We start from the raw sequence: 27157 nt of genomic DNA on the forward strand, positions 1-27157 counted from the left end.
TGCCAGTTCTTCGCAAGTTGGCATCACCAAAAGGGATCTTGGGGGAATGCGTTTTCGATAGTCTGGTCAGACATCTTTGCTTATGCCTTTCCTCCCATTCCGTTGATCCCAAGGGTTCTCACGAAGATGAAAACAGAACCGTGCACTCTCATACTGATAGCCCCGTATTGGCCGCGCCAACATTGGTTCACGGAGCTCCTCATTCTCTCAGTCAAACCCCATATTCCGCTGGAGCCGTTACCTCATTTACTAACAATGAACAACGGCCAAGTTCGACACCCCGATCCACACTCACTGCGGTTAGCGGCATGGCTCCTCACCACAGAGAATTTACGCATTTAAATATTCTGCAGGACTGCAGAGATATTTTGTCACACGTCAGAGAAGATTGCACTAACAAGGCGTATCAGTTTAAATGGAGGAGATTCTGTGCCTGGTGTCATCAACGTCAAATTGACCCTTTTCTTTCACTACCAGAAGAGATTTTGCTGTATCTCTTAGAGTTAGCTCGATCTGGCCTAGCACACTCGTCCATTAAAGTTCATATAGCAGCCATAGCTGCATACAGACGTTCAGAGGACACACCTTCGCTCTTCTCTTCTCGGCTGATTAAGAGATTTCTAAAGGGGCTGTTCAGGGTTTACCCTCCTTTCAGACCTCCACCTCCTTCGTGGAACCTGAACATTGTTTTGGCACAACTGATGAAGCATCCTTTTGAACCGATCCACCGTGCTTCCCTCAAACATTTATCGTGAAAGGTTGCCTTATTGATAGCCCTTACATCAGCTAGGCGGGTCAGTGAGGTACAAGCGCTCTCCATCCAAGAGCCATTCCTACAGTTTAAACAAGATAGACTACTAATGCGCACTAACCCGCATTTTATTCCAAAGGTTCCGTCGGACTTTCACATTAACGAACCTTTGGTCTTCAAGTCTTTTTTCCCTCATCCGTCTATTCCAGCGGAGAGAGCATTACACTCTCTAGACGTGAAAAGATGCGTTAAATTTTATTTGGACAGGACAAAAGCTTTTCGACGTTCTAATCAGCTATTTGTGGCGTACAGTGCCCCTAGGAAGGGGTACCCGCTATCCAAGCAGAGTATTTCAAGATGGATCGCCTCTGCTATTCGCTTCTGCCATCAGGCAGCGGGCAAACCTTTGCAGTCGTCTGTGCATGCTCACTCGACGAGAAAAGTCTTATTGTCAGCGGCACTGTTTGCCGGAGTGCCACTACAAGACATTTGTAGGGCAGCAACATGGAAGAGCTGTCATACCTTTACTAAGCACTATTGCTTGGAGTCCCTCTCGCACGGAGAGGTAGCAGTGGGCCAAGCTGTTCTCAGGAATCTCTTCAGGTGAAGGTGAGCCATTTCTCCTACATCCCTCCATCCTAGAAAAGGTATGCACATCAAAAAAAAAAAAAGAAATGTATCTAAAGATAATTGATCACTATCATAATCCCATAGTAAGCGGGTTATCAGATATTGATCAGCTTACATTACTGTCTTATGTTTTAATACTGGTTTGTTATTTAAATTTCAGCATGTATCTTCACAGGAATACCCTATTTATATTAGAGATAAAGACATACTGTTATTTATGTATAAATACGTGTGTATAGATAGATGTGTATATATGTATATCTATATATAGATGTATATGTAGACATATGTCAGTACACTCATATACTTCATCACTTTATACATGATGATAAGATTTTGTGGTCTAAGATAACCTGTTTATTAAAAGGGGTTGTCATTTTACAATGTGCATACTTATTGCTTTCTACTCTGATTCAAGCATGTGAATCTATGAAAGTTCCAATACTGGAGTAAGAAAATAAGTTACTTACCTGTAACTGTAGTTCTCCAGTATTGGAATCTTTCATAGATTCACATTCGACCCACCCACCTCCCCGGAGAAGCTCACTCCACCTCTTTCTTTCTAGTAGTACATATACTCATTGTAATATACGCACTTCTGCGTGGAAAATCTGAGGTGCTAGAGCTTCTCTCAGGAGGTTCTGAAGGGTGCTGTCGCCTGATTGGTGGAGGATCAAGTTTGGTCCTTTTCACAAAATGACTCTGATAGACTATCAAATTGAAGAGGCCTAGGGCCTTTTTCTCTTCAATATGTTTTAACATTACTTATGAAAATGTATACCGGGACTCCCATCTCGACGACGGGGAATGATTCAAGCATGTGAATCTATGAAAGATTCCAATACTGGAGAACTACAGTTACAGGTAAGTAACTTATTTTCTACCCTAGAGAGACCTGCGACAACAGTAGAAAGGGCAACATTTTTTAAACGGGAACATGAGAAAAGTTTTTTTTTTTTTCTACCAGTGGCATCAACAAAAGGTTCGTTGTGCTAATGCTTACTTTCTAAATAGCTTTCAGACATGGGCAAAGTTTAAAAGTGGTGGTCATTTTTTCATATTTTTGTAGTTCCTTCCTACTTGCAAGTAGTAAAGCCGTATGGAAACTCTTGGGTGAACTCAAAAAATTATGTGTTTCTGAAAACTAGACACCATTTTTAATTAGGCAGAAAGCCATTTGTATAGGTCGCTCAAGGTTTTCCATGGGAAACTAATAATTGACATAACATATAGTGAATTTGGATATAAAACAACAGAACTGGGTGCCATATGTACGTTTTAACGCTGAAGGCCCATCTATAAAAGTAATATATGTGCTTGTCTTAATTCGCAAAAATAATCCTGAGGCTCCAGGGGATGCTTCTTTTGCAGGGCCGGAGGGCAACTAGATGGAAGTCCTCTAGTAAGCACCTAAGGGTTTCCCTGCCTTGATTCAAGGATATGACCTCTACATCCTCCGGACTTTATTGGTAGTTTATTATAGGTGGGTAAACATTTGCTCAGATTTAGGTGCTCATTACAAGTTTGGTGGTCGGACGAGCCTACCCCCAAACTCATGGGGATGAGGCAGACGTCAACCCTGCTGCCTCAGCTCCCACTGTATTAGAATGTTCCCACTGGGTTGCCAGGCCGGAACATCATATTACGACATTCCAACACTACTACTATATTGGCCTCAGCTCCCTTAAGGAAGCCGAGGTCAATACCGTAGCACACCAGCACCCTTGGAATGCACACTGTCTGCAAAGCAGACAGTGCACATTCCGAGTGTGCTGGGCAATGGGGTCTTTGGGGGCATTGCGGGGGCATTGCGGGGGTCCCTCGTGGCCTCATCACAGACTTTTTATGGCGGTTGAACTGCAATGGAATTTTGGCGGAAACGGGACTCGTGCTCCGCACGGCGGTGCTGAACTCCGCAACGCCATGGCTGAGCACTAGTCAGACGCCCATCAAGAACCATGATAATGACGGGCACAGCGATGCCCTGGTGGTCCGACCGCCAGGGTCGTTATGTGGCCGTCAGACCGCCTGGAGTGCGGTGGTTTGACCAGCACCGCGAGTCTGGCAGTCCTTGGTCCGCCAGACTCGTAATCAGGCCCTTAGTGACTCAAAAGGTGACCGCCTCAATTTTTGGTTTCTCTGTAGTTCTAGTTAAAGGACTAGATCATAGTTAAAAATCATAGTTATTCCAAGGACAGTTATTAGTAACAAGGCATAAAAACTACTATTGACTAAATTTGTGAAGTCTTCAGTGATTTTGAGCTCAAAAGTAGAGAGGCTGCTGCCTCCAGGATATATGCTTATCAAAATGACATCCTGAGAAGAATGTTCAAATTTGGATTAACCGTTTTTTCAGTTTTTTTTTATAGCTCACACTTGGTCCAAGGTCATCATAGTGCCTAACAAGAGAAGCACACATTGCACAATTTTAGGCACAGGGTTAGGTTATTTTCCCAGAATACCAGGATGTGGATCCTAAGCTGGTATTTTAAACTGGTTCCCTAGCTCTAGAGTCTGCATCTCCATGCTCTTGGCCACATCTCCCCTGGTGAACATTTGGTGACCCTTATGAATTAGTACATTCTACTCCAATCTTTAGGATTTGTTTCAGATAAAGCATCTGATAAACTATTGACTAAAGAATGAGAGGAAAAAAAGAATTACTGGAGGCCATGGGATGGACAAAAAGATTAACGGTTTGGAGTAATTATTTAGTTGAGATTTTATCCATGGTGATCTTGTTTGACTAAGATCTTTTAGCTACTATAGTTATGAAGCAATTTTTATGTAGCTGGTGGCAATATTTGTGTGTCTCTCTCTCGCCATATATATATATGGCGAGAGAGAGACACACAAATATTGCCACCAGCTACATAAAAATTGCTTCATATACATAAGATACATATATAAAATGTGTGTTTTTTTTTTTTTCCAGCCAATTTCCCTGTTCAGTTTTGTTCCATTACGGTGCACCTTAGAGCTCAGATGGGACCTGCAACAGGTGATTGACAGTTCGCAGTGGTGCGGCACCTTGCAATTGACATTGGCAGCCCACTGATAACTCCCAGGCTAAGAAGATTGTTGATGATCCCCTCAAGGCCCATTGAGGGTGAAAGAGTTTTCACACTTGTGAAAAGGGCAGAAGATTCACCATGTGCTCCAGCTGTTCTGTTCCTCCCCATAATACCGAAGTGCATTCGTTGCTGGTATGCTTGTTCAGTCTGTTTCCTTCTTCGTAGCTCCTTTTCTAGGGCTGTAGCTGATCTACTCTGGGAGGGACACCTCCAAATACGTCTCTAAGCCAGGATGGCGACTCCTCATCGAAGCCAGGACCTTAGTTTCTCCAGAAGAGGGTCACAGACGTCTCCGTAGATGTCCCTTGACCTGAGGATCTGGCTGTTTCGGACACCAGCCATCATCCTCAGGGATTCCACTGCCACCTTGTGGGGCAGTGCCTCAAAGGGTCAATGAGAAGTCCTTGAATAATAACTTCATGCTCCAGCCTTACTCTTATCCCCAGTTTCCAAATGTGTATTGTGTATTTTTCAACTGCACTTTGAAACCTGGTCAGGGCTAATGAGCCATTTTGTGTATCCATCCTTGGTCAAGCCAAGGCATTGATGATGGCTGATAGGAGGTGGTCACGCTACGAGTCGTCTGCATCTAGACACTTAAAACATGGGCACATAGGAGAAGGCAGTCTTTGCACCTTATGCCTGGCAACCTTTAAGAGTGCCTCTTAGGGTGGAACAAACAGGGAAGTCCTGACACAAAGATGGCCTTGTACTACTAAAGAAAACAGTCTCTGGCAATGCAAAGCCTCTGCTCATAACTAATAGGTGTGTCTGTAAGAAAGAACAAAATAAAGGACCTGAAAAACTGCCTCTGCCCCTCCCACACACACTGCAGGAATGCAAACAATGCAGTATGCTTGTCTGCAAGGTACATCCACTTCCCTTTTGTACTGCAGGTCTCCAGTTGTAATGTGAGATGGATTCCACCGGGCCTGCAGTCATACAGGACCCATATACTCTTTTCTCACACTACCACTCGCTAGTACTACATACACTTGCGGTATACATGCTGAATGTAGCATGAGACCGGTTACCATAGGCTGGGCAGAAATGTACCATGGTGAGGTTAGTAGGCTCCTTGACCATCAACATGAACAGGTCCAAAGGTCTATCTAACTGCTCAGTTACATGCTGCCAACACAGCTTGTCTCTGGTAATCTGGCAAGCTGATGGCAGTCACACTTTACATAGGAGGTCATGTTTGGTGTGCCCCATCCAGACCACAAAGGCTTGCTGTGGGTCTCAATCTCACCAATTAAAAGTGGTCCTCATTCTGATTGTTGTGAAATTTGTCAAGGGGTAACTCTGAGGAGGTTTGCACACTCGCAAGTTAACGTGGGGCCCCTCCATTCCTAACAAGAGAATGAGGAGCACAGGCCCACATAACAGATAATTCCCTGTCTGGAATTTCGAGGACCCATTCTGGTCTTGTTGTACTCCAGAGATGAACTCCGCAAAAAGTTGGAGCTAGTGGCGCTAGCACTGCACTTCCCTGTCGGGCCAGTCATGGATGGACTAGCTGAGGGCCTGAAGAAAAGGGGTCCCCTTAGACATCTGTGGACTAGACCCGTGTGTGAATTCGGAAGCAGATGTTACAGTCTCCTGCTGGACACACAGACACGTGTAAGTGGCTAAAGGTATGTTGTTCTTGGGAAGTGCAGGCAGGGCGAATGGTCTTCCTTAAATGCTTTAGGGTGCTGCTTCCAGGAAGAGACCAACTAAGCAAACTACCAGAGCTGAGCAGGAATGGAGGTTCAGGTTCTTACAGCCAGCTGCTGTTGCAGAAGGGGAAACAGCAGTGTCAGCGGCTCTGAAAAAAATATCAAGAAAAAGCAGCTGAGTAGTGGTGTTGCACGATATCAAACTTAATGGCTGTAACCCACCACCAGGAACAAAATGCAACAAACTATTGGCGGCCGAGATACATTTGAAAAAGAAGCTTCTGCTTATGAGCAGCACTTCTCCTCTTTGCACTGGTTAATCTGCAGTTTGCAGGCATATACTGCATTAGCATATTCCAAACAGGATCATTGGGTCTCTCTAGGGGATCAGAAGCACCATTATACTTTTTTTTTTGTTTTTGTTTTTTAAACAAAAAGGTGTCGAAACCACCATAACAATTTCTGTGCTTGAGGAGGCCTGATATCGTTGCAAAAGTTGAAATGTCGTCATATGATAACGGTATTGAAGTGCCTCTGATATTGATTTGTGAATTTGTTCTTATTCGTCTACACCATATGATGAAACCAGTGGGCCTGACTTTATAATCGCATGCCACCTGATTTGCGATTGAAATGAGTGAGGGTGTTATGGTTTTAGTGGCTAGGGTCTGCTGGGACACAAACTGTTAAAGGTGCTGCAGACATATCTGTATTGAGAGGCTAGTTGACCACTGTCGCCTCCTTTGGTTGGCACCCCTTTGGATTTGTGAGGCCTTTTAAAGGTATTTTCCATTATTTTTCCATCCGCCATTTTGTACATACTTGTAGTCATGCGTAGTCCTTCTCTGCAGTAATAATGTCGCAGAGAAAGTCGGGTTTCAAGCCTTGTCGTGAGTGTGGGGGCAAGATGTCAGTTACAGATCCTCACTCCGACTGCCTTTGGTGTTTGAGCTCCGACCACGACGTCTCAACTTGCGATTCATGCGAGCACATGAATCCGAAGGCCCTCAAGGAACGTGAGGCTAAGTTGTTTATGGCGAAGTCGAAGAAAGAAAAGCATCACAAGAAGTCTTCTTCGCCAAGGCATCGGCGTCATCGAGACTCCCGGCGCCTTAAAGATTCACGGCGCCATTCAAGTAAGGAGACTCGTTCCAGGTCGCCTTCGGATCGGCGCCGGAGGACTTGGGAGGTCAGTCCCACGATCACGCTGCATCCGTCGACGCCGTTGCCCTCTCCGGCGTCACCGACTTCACCTGGGCAGGCGTCGGTGATTGAGGTGATGCAGCCTCTTGTGTTGTCTCCGGCGTCACAGACGTCGAGGCCGGCGTCTGGGTCGCCTTCGATACAGGCACCCCAGTATCCGGCTTTTCCCACCCCTGGAGCCGATAGTACTGCATTCCTAAATGCGATGTATACCATCTTCCAACAGATGGCTCCAGAGGGTGCTCCGGCTGGTCCTTTGGCCTTTTCATTGGGTGATCCTGCGCCTCTACGGCCGGCACCCTTTATGCCCTTTCTCCCTTTTGGGAACGTGGGCTCGGCGCCGGTGTCGGCGCCGGTGGCCGCTCCGGTGGCTTCAGAGGGATTGGCCCCGGAGATTTCCATCCCGTCGACGTCGGGATTTCGTCCTGTGACCCCGGTGGGTCCATCTGCTCCAAGTTCTCTTCGTCCTGCTCTTTCATCGGCGCCGAAGTTGCCTGTGGCGCCGGACGCGGCGTCGGTTGCTTCTGGGGATCGGCGCCGATCTTCGACTTCGGCGGAGGCCATGTCGACTCCGCGTATCGAGCAGAGGCTACATTCGAGGAGACGGGCTCTTCGTCTATTGGAAGAGCAGGAGTACCAACGAGTCCTGGAGGAAGGAGAACTGGAGGACTCTGGTGATGGACTGCATGGTCTGGATACAGCCAGTGGGCTGGACACTTCCCCTGAGTGGGATCTTTCGTCTCCAGGGGAATATACGGAGGAGGCTGCTTCCTTTCATGCTGTAGTACGGAAGGCAGCTAACTTTTTGGACCTGCCTTTGCCGGTGGCAGAGGCGAAGCAGAATCTTCTAACGGAGGTGCTACATCCGGCCTCTGCTGCAGCGGAGCCTCTCTTGCCATTTAATGAGGCTTTGCTTGATCCGGTGCTAGAGGTGTGGAAGAGGCCAGTATCTTCCTCAGCGGTTCATAGGGCTGTGGCCAGGAGGTATCGAGCTGCGCCATCTGACCCTGGCTTTCTTTCTAGACACCCTACACCGGAGAGCTTGGTGGTACAAGCCTCCTGTTCATCAAAATCAGCGCCTGGATCTTTCCCGACGGTGCCTGGAGACAGGGACTCGAAAAAGCTGGATGCGCAGTCCAAGAAAATTTTTCATCCTGCAGTCTGGTGCTGAAGGCCACCAACGCAACTTGCATTCTGGGGAGATACATCCATGCTCTTATGGATGACATTTCGTCATCATTTACGGAGCTTCCCCAGGGTCTTTTGGATGTTGTTTCGGACGCCCAGGCTGCCGCGACCCAGATTATTCAGTCTGGGCTGGACACGACCGACTCGGTGGCTAGGGCAATGGGCACGGCTGTGGTGGCAAGGAGACGGGCCTGGCTCTGTAATTCGGGGTTTTCTGCGGATGTGCAGTCAACCCTATTGGACCTCCCGTTTGATGGGGACAAACTGTTTGGGGCCAAGGCAGATTCGGCCTTGGAGCGATTTAAGGAGAGCAGGGCCACAGCCAAATCGTTAGGGCTCCAAGCTCCTTCTTCCTCTGCCTCTTCTAGATTTTTCAGGAGGTTTCGTGGATTTGGGCGTGGCTCTTCCTCCTCTTCCTTTCGGGGGAGATTCCAGCAACCTGCCTCTTCCCATCCCTATAGATCTTTTAGAGGGAGAGGTAGGGCCCGCACCAGAAGAGCCTCTCAGCAGCACTCTGCCTCTTCCTCGTCCTCTGGAGGGGTGCAGCAGGGAAAGCAGCCTTAGGCTTCCACCATTTCCCACTCACTCCTCTCCTGTAGGGGGAAGATTACGGCATTTTCTCCGCAAGTGGAAGACTATTACAACGGACACTTGGGTTCTCAGTATTGTGGGAAAAGGCTACACCCTTCCCTTTCGGGAGTTCCCGCCCCCCATCCCGCCTCGCCCATCTTATTGTTCAGAAGAACACCTCCTGTTGCTAGAACAGGAGGTACAAGTCCTCCTTTCAAAGGGCGCAGTGGAGTTGGTCCCGGAGCAGGAAAGGGGTTGAGGTTGTTACTCAAGGTATTTCCTGATTCCCAAGAAGGATGGTCGGTTGAGACCAATCCTGGATCTGAGGATCTTGAATTGGTTCCTCAAACAGGAAAAGTTCAAGATGCTGACCCTAGCTCAGGTGCTTTTGGCGTTGAACAAGGAAGATTGGATGGTGTCTGTCGACTTGCAGGATGCTTACTTTCATATCCCAATACTCAAGTCACACAGGAAGTATCTCCGGTTTGTGGTAGGATCGCAGCACTATCAGTTTGCGGTCCTTCTGTTTGGTCTTACTTCAGCACCTTGAGTCTTCACGAAGGTGATGTCGGTGGTTGCGGCAGAGCTCAGAAGGAAGGGGATAGCAGTATTCCCTTACTTGGACGACTGGTTGATCAAAGCCAAGTCTCCGGAGCTTGTGTCGCATCATCTGCAGTCAACGACTCAGTTGTTGTTCGACCTGGGCTTTTCGGTGAACGAGCCCAAATCTCACCTGGAGCCCTCTCAGCGCCTCCTGTTCATAGGGGCAGTACTGGATACAACATTGAGTCGAGCCTTTCCTCCGCCGATTCAAGATGTTCAGGAATTGGTTCCAATGTTTTGAAGTTGAGCGGTAGTTCCAGTCCTCAAGGTCCTTCGTCTGCTCGGTCTGTTTGCCTCCTGCATTCTGTTGGTTACGCATGCTCGCTGGCACATGAGGGCTCTTCAGTGGTGCCTCCGAAGGCAGTGGTCTCAACACAAAGGAGATCTAGAAGGTGCTGTCAAGATCTCCAGAGATGCTGCTGTGGACTTGAAGTGGTGGATTGCGAGCAACAATCTTTCACAAGGAAAGCAGTTCGCGCAGTCGCCACCAGTGGCCACGGTCATAACGGATGCTTCCACTCTAGGGTGGGGAGCTCATCTGGGGGATCTGGAGATCAAAGGCCTTTGGTCTCCAGAGGAACAGATGTTTCATATCAATCTGTTAGAGTTACGGGTGGTACGTCTGGCTCTCAAGGCCTTCCTCCCTTCCCTTCGTGGTCAGTCGGTACAGGTCCTGACGGACAATACTACCACGATGTGGTACATAAACAAACAGGGAGGAGTAGGGTCGTACCTTCTCTGCAGAGAAGCACTTCGACTGTGGTCCTGGGCAAAGGACCATCAGATTTGCTTGGTAGCAAATCATCTGGCCGGGGTCTTGAATGTACGTGCGGACGGTCTCAGTCGCCAATTCTCGGCAGACCACGAGTGGCGTCTCCATCCAGATCAAGCCCGTTTGATCTTCCAAAGATGGGGGTTTCCTCGGGTAGATCTGTTTGCCACTCTGGAGAACACGCATTGTCCGTTATTCTGCAGCCTCCAGTATCCGTTGCAGGGAGCGTTGGGGGACGCGTTTCAAATAACCTGGTGCGGCCAGTTGCTTTACGCGTTTCCTCCCATACCCTTGATTCCTCGAGTATTGAGTAAGATTCGCCAAGACATCTTAATAGCTCCGGATTGGCCAAGGAGGGTGTGGTACTCCGACCTTCTCCAACTCTCAATGTGCCCTTCGCTCCGTCTCCCTTTCAGGGCCGACCTCCTCTTGCAGTCGCAGGGGCAGGTTTTACACCCCAACCTCCAGAGTCTGCACCTACATGCCTGGAGATTGAACGGGGCAACCGGAGTTCCTTCTCTCTCCCGCCTGATGTAGTGGATGTTATATTAGCGGCCAGGCGACACTCCACTAAATCTATCTACGCTAATAGGTGGTCTAAATTTGTTACGTGGTGTGGAGAGAGGCAGATTGATCCCTTACATGCTAATCTATCGGACGTTTTGTCTTTTGGTCTGTCTCTAGCGCAGAAAGGTTGTGCAGTGGCTACCATTAAGGGTTATTTGTCGGCCTTGTCAGCCTTCATTTGTCTTCCAGACCATCCATCGTTATTTAAATCCCCTATTGTTATCAGATTCTTGAAAGGTCTTCTAAATAAATATCCTCCAAAACCATTTGTTATGCCGCAATGGGATTTGTCCTTGGTCCTGACTTTCCTTATGGGGTCCCCTTTTGAGCCTATGCATTCTTGCCCCTTAAGGTATTTGGTTATAAAAACAGTTTTCCTGGTAGCTATAACATCTGCAAGGAGAGTGAGTGAGTTGCAGGCCTTATCGGTAAAGCCCCCTTATACAACTTTTTATGGGGATAAGGTGGTGTTGAGGACCAAGGCTGCTTTCCTCCCGAAGGTTGTTTCACCGTTCCATTTGGCTCAGACAATTAATTACTTTGTCCACGTTCTATCCTCCGCCTCATCCTTCTAAAGAGGAAGAAAGACTGCACCCTCTGGACCCTAAGAGGGTGTTAAGCTTCTTTATTGATAGAACAAAGGATTTCAGGCTGGAGGATCAGCTGTTCATCGGGTACGTGGGCAAGAGGAGAGGAAAGGCAGTCCACAAGAGAACACTCTCCAGGTGGGTTGTTCTTTGCATTAAAATCTGTTACTCTTTGGCAAAGAAGGATCCTCCTGAGGGCATTAGAGCTCATTCCACCAGAGCTAAGTCGGCCACTTCGGCCTTGGCCAGAGGTGTTCCTGTGGTCGACATCTGCAAGGCCGCAACATGGTCGTCCCTTCACACTTTTGCGAAACATTACTGTTTGGACTCTGAGGTCAGAAGGGACGGCCATTTTGCACGGTCAGTGCTGCAGGATTTCTTGGTTTGACCATTTAGGCACCCGCCACCGGGCGTGGTACTGCTTTGGGACTCTATTCATTAGGTGAGGAATCCAGAGGTAGTTGTATCCATAAGAAGAACGAGTTACTTACCTTCGGTAACGACTTTTCTGGTGGATACATTAGCTACCTGTGGATTCCTCATGGTCCCACCCGCCTCCCCGTTGCCTTTCTGGTCTTACCAAGTAATCCTTGAGTGCGCTCCTCTTGGTCTTCAAGGTTGCAATAGATGTTGTATATATGGATACTTGTTTATATTTATCTGTATATATATATGTATATATCTTTGTGTATATACATGATTTGCATATATTTGTTCGTTATAAAAAAAAAAAAAAAGTTATATTAAATTTACAGTTATTCATTGCAATATTGTGTATTTTACAAGGTTATGGGATGTTGCCTTGCTCTTTCATTGCATTGGGTTGTTGTTCTCATGCACGTAAAAAATGTTGGTACTGACGTCGGCACGTCGTCGAGGACCTCTTATTGCCTGTATGACGTCAGACGGCGTCACTTGGGCTAGAGTGACGTCCTCGTCGACGTGCAGAGACTAGGAAGAAGATTTCCGTCGAATGCTGGCGCCATGGGAGTATTCATTAGGTGAGGAATCCACAGGTAGCTAATGTATCCACCAGAAAAGTTGTTACCGAAGGTAAGTAACTCGTTCGTTTGGTATCAAACATGTTGGAATCATACCCCAATACTTTTGCAAGTATTGGTTGTATGATTCCATGCACTCTGGGGGCTCCTTCGAGGACCCCCAGCATTGCTCTTACAGCCTTCTGAGGTTTTCTAGGAAGCCCAAGCTGCTGCCACCTCACAGACAGATTTCTGCCCTCCTGTTGCTTGAGCAGCTCATGCCCAGGAAGGTAGAACACAGGATTTCCTATGGGAGAGGGGTGTTACACCCTCTCCCTTTGGAAATGGGTGTTACTGGGCTTGGGAGGGGTAGCCTCCCCAAGCCACTGGTATGCTTTGAAGGGCACATTTGGTGCCCTCCATGCATAAACCAGTCTACACCGGTTCAGGGACCTCCAGTCCCTGCTCTGGCGTGAAACTGGACAATGGAAAGGGGAGTCACCACCCCAGGAGTGGTTCCCAGAGCTCCTCCAGAGGGTCCCTGGGTTTTGCCATCTTGAATCCAAGGTTGCAAGGAAGTCTAGGAGCTTCTGAGTGGCCAGGACAGGCAGGTGACGTAAGAGCCCCTTCCTGATAGGTGGTCACTCAGCTAGGTGACCAGTCAACCTTTCAGGGCTATTTAGGGTCTCTCTTTTGGGTGGTTCCTCCGATTCGGTTAGCAAGATTCCAGCAGGATTCCTCTGCAACCCTCACTTCGACTTCGGACCAAAGAAACTACACCTGGACTCTCCAGGTCCCGACAATCTGCAACAAAGATGGAGACTTTGCCTGCAACATTGTTTCCACAGCTCCTTCCAGCTTCTGCAACATTTCCCCAGGTTTGGATCCTCTGAGGACAGCCCATTTTCAGTGTGCACAGGAAAGAAGAAGGAATCTATCTTGGAGTGAAGGAGACACTTCCCTGCATCTGCAGGCACCAACAGCAACGACAACCAGCTGCGTGGATCCCCTCTTCCATTGAGATGCGTGGATCCTACATTACGGGTAGTGGTCGGCCGTGGTCCCTTCGGTCCTCTCCACCAGCTGTCCCACTTGGGTTGAGGTAAGCCCTTGCCTTCCCACACAGGACAGTACCCCCATGCGGCATGTCTTTTGCAGCTGCCAAGGCTTGTTGACACTTCCTCCAACGGGTCTTCAGATATTGTGTAGCTCCAGCCACCAGCACTCCTTCCTGAGTGGCTCTCCTATGGCGTGGGGCACCTTTTCATAGTGCTGCGTGGGCTCCATCTGCAACTTCTGTGTCCCCGTCCTTTGGGACTCCTGTGAGTGCTGCCTGTGCTTCTGTGGGCTCTCTGTGATGCCCAGGGCCCCTTCAGACTCCCCCCTCCTGGGTTGAGTCCTCCTGGGCCTTGCTGGTCCTCGGCAGCACCACTTTTTTTGCCTGTGCAAAGGCTTGTTGGTGAAATCTGAACACGCAAACCCTACTACAATCCTCCTTCCGGCGTGGGACATCCCCAGCATCCTCCAGGAACTCAACTCTGACTCTAGGGCTGCAGTGCTGAATTTCCTTCCTCACTGTCAGCCAACTTCTGCATCCTCAGCCTGGTGGGTAGGGGCTCCTGCCCCCACTGAACTCTGCTGTGTCCTCTGGACTTGGCCCCCTCTTTCCACAGATATTCCTCTTCAGGTATCCTCTGTTGGTTTCTTGCAGTCATCTCTGGGTTTTGCAGTTCTCTTCGTTTCTTCTTAGTGGGTGTTTTGGGTAAATTCTAGTGATTTACTCCTGCTTTCTTGGTCACTGGGGGATGTTGTGGTACTTACCTATGTGCTTTCCTGGTACCCCCAGCTCCTCTCTACACACTCCACTTATCTGGGTGGGAGCCCAACTTTTGCATTCTATTTTTAGGACGAGCCTCGACAGTGCTTGCGCTGTCTCTCGATCTGTTGTATACAGTTTGCGGGATAACACCCTGCCTATTGGCTATTTATTGGTTATAATGCTTGTCCCTTAAAAATGCTTGCCTACAATTGGTTAATGTCCTGTCTTCGTCCCTCCTTATTGTCCTTTGTTTTCTCTCAGGGAGCAGTGCCTGCCTTCTCTACTTTTCCGCTTTTGTCTTGATCCGTTTACTTTTCATTTATTTTTCGCGTCCAAGTTGTCCATTGCTATTCCTCATTATCTGTTTTTGTTTCTTCCTTTTCATACTCTGTCCTCTTTCTATTTTCCAGCCGACGCAGGACCAGTTTCAGGTAAATGAGTTATTTAATATTGGAGCCCTCGCAGGTTTTGTTACAGCAGCACGACACCCGCTTCGCTCTTCTGGCTTCATATTCATTTTTTGAGGTCTCTCCTGCTCGCTCCTCCCCCACCACCCACGCAGGAGGAAGAATTTACTATCGAGCAGAGCTACCCACGAAGAGTGCATGGATCTCCTTCATGCAGGCTCTCTTGTTCCGCCACCTTCATCCGCATCTAATCATGGCACTTCCTCAAACACTGCGCTTCCCTCAGCCATAAACACAGCGTGTAGCCTTTTTAGTACCCCAAGACTACATGCGGGGTCCCTGGAGGAGAGGACTGCCGTCTGCGGAAGATCCAGTTTAACTCGGCTTTAAGCAATCTTTAATCGTTGGTCAATTTACATAAGCTATTACTCTTTGTGGTTTGAGTTACCTTTTGTATGTGTATGTGAAATGAACTTTGTCTTGCTTTTGTTGTGGTCACTGCCAGGATGTTCTTAACACCCATAAACTGCTTATGTACCTCTTGAAACCCGCCTTGGGGCTTTTGGGCACTGGGTAGATGCTCTGGTGCCACGTCATTGGGAAGCAGTATGAGCAGTTTTCCATTCTCTGTTTATCTGCATGCACGGAGTCAGTGCAGTGGGGAACCACCAGCTTACATGCTGCAGAACATTACCATACGTAACTCCAAGAAAGGACTGATTAAATGCTGAGTGACATATTTCCATTATCTCAAAATGTTTCTTAATGTAGATAAACATGAGTAACAAGTGCATTCAACTTCTTAGTCTACGTTGGTTTTAAACAGCCTTTATGGCTGGAAAATATATTAAAGACAATTCTTGGCTGTCTGCTCACGTGTGAAATTGAGTGCTGGCGTGCAGCTATGGACAGGTTCGTACAATGCCTAGACTCTATGGGAAATAGGACTCGGATATGAGTTTCAGTTCTGTAACCCTTCATATTACTCGCCTTCTCACTTGGTCCCTCTATGCTCATTTTGCTTTTAATTTCAAACATATAGTTTGAAGTGTTGCTGTGCTTTGCACTTCAAAGTTACGAGAAATAGGTTCTCATTTGATGCTAATATTTATGACGGGGATTTACAAGTTTAAATTCATACAAGCAGCTAGTTTAGCAGGATAACTCTTCCTCTCCTCAGCAATGCCATCGACCTGACTGGTTGTTGTGTTGTCTGGGTTATTTAAAACGGGATGGGTGTGTCCATGATGCTAAAGTATTTCTGGCCAGTAAACCCTTCCACCTGATAATAGCATTACTGCTGACCTATAGGTTGTGTGAAATCAGCAAGCATAAAACTACTGTGAAATTTTTACGTTTCTAAAGCTCTGCGTTTTCTTCACCCGGACAAACTATATGAAAATGTTTTCCCTGATCTTATAAGTGTTTGAGGTCTACATGGGCATGTATGCTTCCTAAAGCATCTTGTTCTGCAAGCGTGCTTATAAGCTCTGAATTTCCTCATCTAGTTAAACCTGGCCCCTTTACTTCCATTTTTAGGTTGGGAATAGCAGCGCGAAAGTGCTGCTTTTCGGACGTGTTGGTAGGTATCCTGGCTTTTAACCACGCCCCCCCCACACGCCCATCACTATCACTCGTTCATGGACTTGCCTTTCAAAAATCCTTTGACATTGATAAATGCTTTACGTTTGTCTCTCCTTGGGGCGGTTTGGTTACCCCTTGGGGACCGACCCCGTTACATGGCTGATTGCACTTTTGCCGATAACTTTGACTGCGAGCGAACTTGTTTTTAGGTTGAGCGTTAGCGTTCGGCCTGCTGTATACTAAAGTATACAATAGAGTGAGTTCCAGCATTTTGATTTGTTAGTTGCAGTGTCCTTCAAAAATCCTTGCTTGCTAGTGGTCAGTTCTGCCTCTTTGTCTTGCCTTTTTTCACTTTGGGAGCAGCACAAAGTGCTGTGTAATTACTGTACGTCCTGTTTATCTCTTCTGAAGGGGACTTTTTCTTTTAATATTGGCCTGTTTGCCTTGCACTGTGGGTGTGTGTTCAGTCCCTCCTCCCCACCAGCTCCCTCTGTAAACATAAACCAACATCAGAGGAGGGCCTTTTCCAGGGCCAGCTCGCACTCGCTCTCTTCCTCTTGTTATTTTCAGTCTGGGTCGCAATAAAAGTCCAGTCAGTAGTTTACAACGCTATGAGCTCTAACTTGAGCAAGCACAAGACTATTGCGTTCCAAATGCTTGTTTCTTTAGTCTCTCCTCTTCGCATCACACAGCCAAGGGAGTTTCAAGCGCGAATTCCATCTTCCCTTCGCATCGTGCTCCATGGCGCTTTAAAGTTTCATGCACTGAGAACTCACACGGAGGTATTGCAGTTAAGCATTTCCAACTTTGTGTCTGTGAGCGTGACGGTGTTTGTATACGTGTATGTCTGTTTTCGTCTCTGTGTGTATGTGTGGTGAGTTTATAAACGTATTTCAGTCTGTTTGTACTCCCAAGAGTAGGTCAGCAATCCCAAGCCGGGAGTGGCGTGACAGGACGGAAGTGTCATATTAGAAGCTGCTTCTTGAAGTAAACGCAACACTAGCACCTGTTTGTGCCACTGTGAGTACAGGGGGCGATCCCGGGGCATGCTGGGAGACAATGGACTGTGGGTGTCAAGTCCCCCAATGCACCAATGAGCCTCTCTGCCAGTGGGTACAGAGGGAAGTCAACAGACACTGCCAAAAGACAACTTTTAGGCCTTGTTCACTGTGCATCATTGTAAATAATGGGCATGAATAAACCTCCACGGTGAATCAATGGTGTCTACCAGCATGCACGCACACACACTTCAGGTAAGGATGAGGGCAGGGAAGAGGATGACATCCACACAAGGGTTAATCATAGTTTTCTCCAAAGAGATGCAAACTAGACTGGCAGTTTTTGTCACCCGGTCTTATATATTTTCTTTTTCTGTTTGTAGTCGTGATTATGTTGCTACTAACATAGCACTGCACGCATCGGGGTTCATCAGAGCTGGACTGGATGAGTTACTGGCTTCTGCACTGAGGTATGCTGGCAAAGAGACTGGTCTACAACTTCAAAATCATACCTACACCTGCCCCGCATAATGAGGTTTTGGGAAACGTACAGGATTAAAGTTCCCATTGCTGGATTGTGTAGCGTGGTATGCTGGGAATGAATACAAATCCCACAATACAACAATTTTATCCCCGCTCACAAGCACATGCTTGCTTGTGAGACGTTGATGGTGAGCACACTGTGGAGATTACAATCTAAAATGGCAGGGTGAGATGATCTGAAAGCCATTGTCTGTGTTTTACATGAATTAATTATGCATCAGTCTTTTGTTAGGATGTTTAAGTAGCATTGGAGGCCTTCTTAGGTTGCTGTTGTTGCTCTATACTAGTTCAGGGAAGCTTACTCTCATTAACCCTTTATTAAATCACAGATAATTTAGTCTATCATATTTTTTTCAAGGGATTACTTTACTACATTTCAGATTACTGTAAGTAATTGTCCATATTACTTTTCTTTGTATTACAATGCTGAAGCAATTTACTCCATGGAGATCACCGCATGAGAAGAAAGAAGGTTACTGTGATTACTTTATTCCTGTATTTCACTATAGATTGAGATTACTTTGGTTACTCTAGCATGCCATATATGCCAAGAGATTATTATGATTACTTAACAACATTTGAGATTACAGACGGATTGTCTATTTTGCATTGTTCTGCCTTACACTGTAAAATGGGATTGCTCTGATTAGATCTCCACAGTAGATTAAAAAGAAGTTACAGCCTGTACTGGTTTGAATGTCAGAAGACAGGCAGGGGCAACTGGGCTGCAGCTATGTTGTTTGCGTCTGCTAAAGGTAAATGGAAGTGCTTTGGTTATATGCAGGGCCACTGGAATTATGTGGTAGACATGACCACATTATGCAGCAGGGTTGACCAATTTATGTTGCAAGAAAAGTCCAGTTATGCATTTACAACACCATTAGCTCTAACTCTTGGCAAATGCAAGACCTATTACATTGAAAGTGCTTGTTCCTTTTGTGTCTCTCCTTCATGCTAATGCTCACGGCGGCGGTGGCGCTTTAAATCGACTCTCGTATGTCAACTGTTATTTTCAGTTTGTGCCACAAGAAAAGTCCAGTTAGGAATTTACAATGCTAATACCTCTAACTCGAACAAACGCAAGACCCTCTGCATTTTTAAGTTGCTGTTTTTTCCTTTTCTCCGTCTTTACAAACCGTTTAGACTTACAAGTTGTGGTAGGTGCTTCCAACATCCCCTTACTTTTGCAATGCTATAGTTTGGAGCTGGCCATCAGCTTGTGTACTTTAAACACCTACACATTCCACACCCTTCATTACTGCATTTCTGTTAAAGCAGACTGTAGGAAAATGGCTCCCTGTTGCAGTTACCCCCCACTTTTTGCCTGATATTGATGCTGACTTGACTGAGAAGTGTGCTGGGACCCTGCTAACCAGCACCAGTGTTCTTTCACTAAAAATGTACCATTGTTTCCACATTTGGCACACCCCTGGCACACAGATAAGTCCCTTTTAAAAGGTACCAGTGGTACCAAGGGCCCTGTGACCAGGGAAGGTCCCTAAGGACTGCAGCATATGTTGTGCCACCCTAAGGGACCTCTCACCTAACACATGCACACTGCACTGTAGATTGTGTGTGTTGGTGGGGGGGAAAAGCAAAGTTGACATGGCAACCCCCTCTGGATGTCATGCCCACAAAATACTGCCTGTGGCATAGGTAAGTCACCCCTCTAGCAGGCCTTACAGCCCTAAGGCAGGGTGCACTATACCACAGGTGTAGGCATAGCTGCATGAGCAATATGCCCCTACGGTGTCCAAGTCTATTCTTTGACATTGTAAGTACAGTGTGGCCATATTAAGTATATGGTCTGGGAGTTTGTCAAACACAAACTCCACAGCTCCATAATGGCTGTACTGAAAACTGGGAAGTTTGGTATCAAACTTCTCAGAATAATAAACCCACACTGATGCCAGTGTTGGATTTATTAAAAAATGCACACAGAGGGCATCTTAGAGATGCCCCCTGTATTTTACCCACTCCTTCAGTGCAGAACTGAGTGGTCTGTGCCAGCCTGCTGCTGAGAGACGAGTTTCTGACCCCCTGGGGTGAGAGCCTTTGTGCTCTCTGAGGCCAGAAACAAAGCCTGCACTGGGTGGAGATGCTTAACACCTCCCCCTGGAGGAACTGTAGCACCTAGCAGTGAGCCTCAAAGGCTCAAGCTTCGTGTTACAATGCCCCAGGGCACTCCAGCTAGTGGAGATGCCCACACCCTGGACACACTCCCCACTTTTGGCGGCAAGTCCAGGGGAGATAATGAGAAAAACAAGGAGGAGTCACCCACCAGTCAGGACAGCCCCTAAGGTGTCCTGAGCTGAGGTGACCCCTGCCCTTAGAAATCCTCCATCTTGAGTTTTGGAGGATTCCCCCAATAGGAATAGGGATGTGCCCCCCCCCTCCCCTCAGGCAGGAGGCGCAAGGAGGGTGTAGCAACCCTCAAGGACAGTAGCCATTGGCTACTGCCCACCAGACCTAAACACACCCCTAAATTGAGTATTTAAGGGCGACCCTGAACCCAGGAAATCAGATTCTGGCAACCTGAAGAAACAAGAAGGACTGCTGACCTGCAAGCCTGCAGAGAAGATGGACGACGACAACTGCTTTGGCCCCAGCCCTACCGGCCTGTCTCCAACTTCGAAAACCTGCAACCAGCGACGCATCCGACGGGGACCAGCGACCTCTGAAGCCTCAGAGGACTGCCCTGGACTGAAGGACCAAGAAACTCCAGTGAGCAGCAGCCCTGCTCAAAACCAGCTACTTCATTGCAACAAAGAAGCAACTTTCAAAGACTGCATGTTTCCGTCCGGAAGCGTGAGACTTCACACTCTGCACCTGACACCCCCGGCTTGAGATCTAGAGAACAAACACCACAGGGAGGACTCCCCGGCGACTGCGAGCCCGTGAGTAGCCAGAGACGACCCCCACAGCGACGCCTGCAGAGAGAATCCAGAGGCTCCCCCTGACCGTGGCTGCCTGTAACAAGGGACCCGACGCCTAGAACCAACACTGCACCCGGAGCTCCTAGGACCTGAAGGAACCAAACCTCAGCGTAGGAGTGACCCCCAGGCGACCCTCTGCCTAGCCCAGATGGTGGCTGTCCCGAGAAGCCCCCTCCTGTGCCTGCCTGCACCGCTAGAGTGACCCCTGGGTCCCTCCATTGATTCCTATCTAAAACCCAACGCCTGCTTTGCACACTGCACACGGCTGGCTATGTGCCGCTGAGGGTGTGTTTTGTGTGCCTACCTGTGTCCCCCCCCAAGTGCTCTACAAAACCCCCCTGGTCTGCCCCCCGAGGACGCAGGTACTTACCTGTTCTCCATAGGCGCCTATGTGTTTTGGGCACCTCTTTCATCTCTGCACCTGACCAGCCCTCAGCTGCTGGTGTGGTAACAGTGGGCTGCCTATGCCCCAGGACTGAGACTTGTAAGTGTTTCACTTACCTCACAACCTAACCTTTACTTACCTCCCCCAGGAACTGTTGATTTTTGCACTGTATCCACTTTGAAAATAGCTTATTACCATTTTCACAAAGACTGTAAATGATATTGCTTTTATTCAAAGTTCCTAAGTCACGCGTACTCTCTTTCGGATGATGTCTCGATACTCTGTCACCAATAATAAATAGAGAACTAAGGCGGCGTGACGGTGTACTATAAGAAGGTTCACTCCGATTTTTATGACATTTCAAATACAAGAGAGGGAGGAAAGAGACACACTTGACAGTAACATCTAATAATAGACATAAACAACTTAGCATACTTTGAATTTAGTTTATGATATAAAGATATAAACAGAGAATCAGTTGAGAGAAGTCCTGATGAAGTCTTTGGGGAGATGTGTACCCAGACGAAACACGTGTTGGCTTGGCTCTAGCGGCTAAAAGAAAATATTAAAGAAGATGATGAACATTTCAAGTGGAACTGTGGACTTTGATTTTGGTTTTTGTATATTACTATAGTGACTTGAGTGCTTTCGTTGATTATATTTACCTAAGTGAAGTACCTTGCATTTAAAGTGTTTACTGCAAATCTTGAACCTGTGGTTCTTAAAATAAACAAAACAAAAAGATTTTTTTCTATATAAAAACCTATTGGCCTGGAGTAAGTCTTTGAGTGTGTGTCCCTCATTTATTGCCTGTGTGTGTACAACAAATGCTTAACACTACCCTCTGATAAGCCTACTGCTCGACCACACTACCACAAAATAGAGCATTAGAATTATCTAATTTTGCCACTATCTTACCTCTAAGGGGAACCCTTGGACTCTGTGCAAACTATTTCTTACTTTGAAATAGTATATACAGAGCCAACTTCCTACACAGGCCCTTAGCAAGGGGTAAACTGACAGCAAAACAACAACAAACCGGGGGATTATTTCATGCCAGCTCAATATATTCTGCCTGTCTCTTGTCCTGTTTTTAACCCCTTAGCTGCCAGGCCTTTTTCCCCCTCAGGTGCCAGGCCTTTGTTTGGCTATTCGGAGCAGTTGGCTCTTAGGCCATCATAACATTTTGTCCACATAAGTTACCCGCGCCAAATTTGCGTCCTTTTTTTCCAACATGCTAGCAATTCTAGAGGTACTCAGAGTTTGTGGGTTCCCCTAAAGGAGACCAAGCAATAAGCCAACATACAGCAAACATTTGTTTTTTTTAAAACAGAAAATGGGTAAAAAGGGCTGCAGAAGAAGGCTTGTGATTTATTTTCCCTGAAAATGGCCTCAACAACGGGTTTGCAGTGCTAAAATCACCAGCTTCCCAGCTTTCAGGAACAGGCAGACATGAATCAGAAAACCCAATTTGTCAACACAATTTTGGCATTTTACTGGTACATACCCCATTTTTACCATTTTTTGTGCTTTCAACCTCCTTCCAGTTAGTGACAGAAATGGGTGTGAAAACAATGCCGAACCCCAGACAGCTAAACATTTGTAAAAAGTAGACAACATTCTGAATTCAGCAAGGGGTAATTTGTGTAGATCCTACAATGTTTTCCTACAGAAAATAACAGAAATAAAAAAAAAATATTGATATTGAGGTGAAAACAATAGCAATTTTTATCAACGTTTTACTCTGTATAGTTTTTATGCGATGTCAAATTTTTGAAAGCAATAAGCCCTAACGTCTGCTGGACTTTTCTGGTTGCGGGGATATATAGGGCTTGTAGGTTCCCTCGGTACCCAGAGCTAATAAATGAGCTGCACCTTGCAATGGGTTTTCATTCCATTCTGGGTAAACAGCAATTAATTTGGTAAAATATAAAGAGTGAAAAATAGGTATCAACCTTTGTATTTCCAAAATGGACAAAAGATAAGGTGTTTAGAAGCACTGGTTATTTGCACATCTCTGAATTCCGGGGTGCCCATACTAGCATGTGAATTAACTGGCATTTCTCAAATAGATGTCTTTTTTTTTATACTGTCTTACATTTGGAAGGAAAAATTGTAGAGAAAGACAAGGGGCAATAACACTTGTTTTGCTATGCTGTGTTCCCCCAAGTCTCTTGATAAAAATGGTACCTCACTGGCGTGGGTAGGCCTAATGCTCACAACAGGAAACGCAACATGGACACATCACATTTTTACATTGAAATCTGACGTGTTTTTTGCAAAGTGCCTAGCTGTAGATTTCAGTCTCTAGCTAAGCTGGCACCTAGGGAAACCTACCAAACCTGTGCATTTCTGAAATCTAAGAAAAAGAACCTGGCAACAATGACTATAAGCTAGCCGCACATCCAAATAACAAGATATCAATTCAAAGGTGCTCAATAACACTATAACACATCAGTTGCCCCCATATGGAAGCTGGAAATACCAGTTAATATAAACATTGAATAATGGTGGAGCACTCAAAAATATCTTAAGGAAACTTGAATACAATACCTAATAGGACCATTTAGGGAAACATATTTCAAAGAACAGTAGTACAGTAAGTGGATAAATGTCATCAAACATGGGTTTTCAAGTTCAATTCAGTCATTGATAGCTTTAATAATGTTAAATTATATACACAAAAAGAAAATTAATAAAATTACATAATGAAGTCCAAAAATTCAATAGCAATATGGGAAATGGAAAACAGTGCACATATACAGCATGAAACTGTCCTGATGTTTGAAACCATAGGAGAAATCATCTCCAACTCTCTGGTTTGACAAGCGTTAAACATTGTTCTGTTTCTGTAGGAGTAACTGTTAAAGTTGTCATTAAAAAATGGCTGCTGCGTTAATTAGGACACTTTTTGGTCTGTCCTTTAAATTTGACAACTTAATAGATCGCTGAATGGTTAGCGTCTTTTTGATTTAGCTCGCATTATTATGAAACCTTCTGAGGAGCTATTCCAAACTACGAGTTTGGTATTTTGTATTGCTTCGGTAGCAGGAACTTTTATTTCTCGCCATTACAAAATGGCCACCCCGATTTTGAGGGTATTGTACGGTCGTTTTGTCATACCTGACAACTAACAGACCGTTCATTGGTTAGAGTTTCCTTAAATCCGCTCGTGTTCAGCGATTGGGTTTCGCCTGCATACGATAAAACTTCTCACGTAGAACTGGATCGGTTTTCATATATGTAGGAGGCTGGCCTGGCTTATAGTGGGTACCTTGTGGTACTTACACCTTGTGCCAGGTCCAGTTATCCCTTATTAGTAGATTAGAGGTGTTCTAGCATCTTAGGCTGATAGAGGTAGCTATAGCAGAGCAGCTTAGGCTGAACTAGAAGACCTGCAAAGCTCATACTATACCACTTATATCACTATATCATAAGAAAACACAATACTCAGATTTACTAAAAATAAAGGTACTTTAGTTCAGTGACAATATGCCAAAAGTATCTCAGAGGATATACTCCCTTAGGAGGTACATAATATACACAAAATATACACACACAAACCAAATCAGGTAAGTAAACAGTTAGAAAAGTAGTGCAAACACTATAGAATGGAATAGGGAGAAATAGTCCTAGGGGCAACACAAACCATATACTCCGAAAGTGGAATGCGAACCACGAATGGACCCCAGGCCTAGTGTAGTGTATAGAGGGTCACTGGGAGTGTAAGAAAACACAAAGGGTGTCCAAGATACCCCACCCCAAGACCCTGAAAAGTAGGAGTAAAGTTACCCTACTACCCCAGAAAGACAGTAAAGTAGAGAGAGGGGATTCTGCAAGGACAACAACTGACTGCAAAGCACTGAAGACGGATTCCTGGACCTGGGGACCTGTAGAGAAGGGGGACCAAGTCCAAGAGTCACGCAAGTGTCCGGGGGGGGGGCAGGAGCCCACTAAACCCCGGATGAAGGTGCAAAAGGGGCTGCCTCCGGATGGAAGAAGCTGAAGATTCTGCAACAACGGAAGGTGCCAGGAACTTCTCCTTTGGTCAGAAGATGTCCTATGGCGTGCTGAAGGATGCAGAGGTCTTTCCATGCAGAAAGACCGCAAACAATCCTTGCTAGCTGCAAGAGTCGCGGTTGAGGATTTTGGGTGCTGCCAGGGCCCAGGAAGGACCAGGAGGTCGCCCCTTGGAGGAGGAGACAGAGGGGGCGCTCAGCAACAAAGAGACCCCATGCAGAAGCAGGCAGCACCCGCAGAACTACCTGAACAGGTGTTCAGAAGATCTTATGACGACGGTCGACTCCGAACAACAAAAGAGGGTCCCACGACGTCGGAGTCCAGCTCAGCGAGTTGGGCAATGCAGGACGGAGTGCTGGGGACCTGGGCTAGAATGTGCACAAAGGAAGTCTTGCAAAAGTGCAGAGAAGCCCGGGCAGCTGCAGTTCACGCAGTACACAGGATTACTGTCTGGTGTGGGGAGACAAGGACTTACCTTCACCAAATTTGGACAATAGGGCCACTGGACTGTCGGACACCTGGGCCCAGCTCCTGTGTTCCAGGGACCACGCTCGTCAGGATGAGGGGACCCAGAGGACCAGTGATGCAGAAGTTTGGTGCCTGCGTTGGCAGGGGAAGATTCTGTCGACCCATGGGAGATTTCTTCTTGGCTTCCAGTGCAGGGGTGAAGGCAGACAGCCCCCAGAGCATGCACCACCAGGAAACAGTTGAGAAAGCCGGCAGGAAGAGGTGCTACAATGTTGCTGGTAGTCTTCTTGCTACTTTGTTGTGGTTTTGCAGGCCTCCTGGAGCAGTCAGTGGTCGATCCTTGGCAGAAGTCGAAGAGGGAAGTGCATTCGTTATCTGGTGAGATACCACAGGAGAGACCCTAAATAGCCCACAGAGGAGGATTGGCTACATAGAAAGGTAAGCACCTATCAGGAGGGGTCTCTGACGTAATCTGCTGGCACTGGCCACTCAGAGCTGTCCATTGGGCCCTCACACCTCTGCATCCAAGATGGCAGAGGTCTGGGACACACTGGAGGAGCTCTGGTCACCTCCCCTGGGAGGTGCTGGTCAGGGGACTGGTCACTCCCCTTTCCTTTGTCCAGTTTCGTGCCAGAGCAGGGCTGGGGGGGGGGGCAATCCCTGAACCGGTGTAGACTGGCTTATGCAAGGAGGGCACCATCTGTGCCCTTCAAAGCATTTCCAGAGGCCAGGGGAGGCTACTCCTCCCAGACCCTTCACACCTATTTCCAAAGGGAAAGGGTGTAACACCCTCTCTCAGAGGAAATCCTTTGTTCTGCCTTCCAGGGACCAGTCTGCCCAGGCCCCGGGGGGGGGGGGGGGGGGCAGAAACCTGTCTGAGTGGTTGGCAGCAGCGGTAGCTGCAGAGGAGACCCCGGAAAGTTAGTTTGGCAGTACCTGTACTCTATGCTGGAGACCCGGGGATGCATGGAATTTTCACCCCAATACCAGCATGGTATTGGGGTGACAATTCCATGATCCTAGACATGTTACATGGCCATGTTTGGAGTTACCATTGTGACGCTACAGATGGGTATTGACCTATATGTAGTGCACGCGTATAATGGTGTCCCCGTACTCACAAAGTCTGGGGAATTTGCCCTGAACAATGTGGAGGCACCTTGGCTAGTGCCAGGGTGCCCTCACACTAAGTAACTTTGCACCTAACCTTCACTAAGAGAGGGTTAGACATATAGGTGACTTATAAGTTACTTAAGTGCAGTGTAAAATGGCTGTGAAATAACGTGGACGTTATTTCACTCAGGCTGCAATGGCAGTCCTGTGTAAGAATTGTCTGAGCTCCCTATGGGTGGCAAAAGAAATGCTGCAGCCCATAGGAATCTCCTGGAACCCCAATACCCTGGGTACCATA

General features: G+C 47.0%; 1 protein-coding gene across 3 annotated transcripts in view; it reads left to right on the plus strand.

Moving 5' to 3' along the window:
• GRAMD1C (GRAM domain containing 1C) overlaps positions 1 to 27157 on the plus strand; it is a 1284216-nt gene that overhangs the window by 688127 nt on the left and 568932 nt on the right. For 2 of the 3 annotated variants that reach the window (XM_069202670.1, XM_069202671.1), the window contains exon 8: positions 17778 to 17864. The exons of the other annotated variant lie outside the window; for it this stretch is intronic. In XM_069202670.1, coding sequence (XP_069058771.1) covers positions 17778 to 17864 — 87 coding nt within the window. The remainder of the gene's footprint in view (positions 1 to 17777; positions 17865 to 27157) is intronic. 3 annotated transcript variants of the gene reach the window in all.

This window comes from Pleurodeles waltl, chromosome 8 (assembly GCF_031143425.1).
Source record: "Pleurodeles waltl isolate 20211129_DDA chromosome 8, aPleWal1.hap1.20221129, whole genome shotgun sequence".
NCBI lineage: Eukaryota > Metazoa > Chordata > Amphibia > Caudata > Salamandridae > Pleurodeles > Pleurodeles waltl.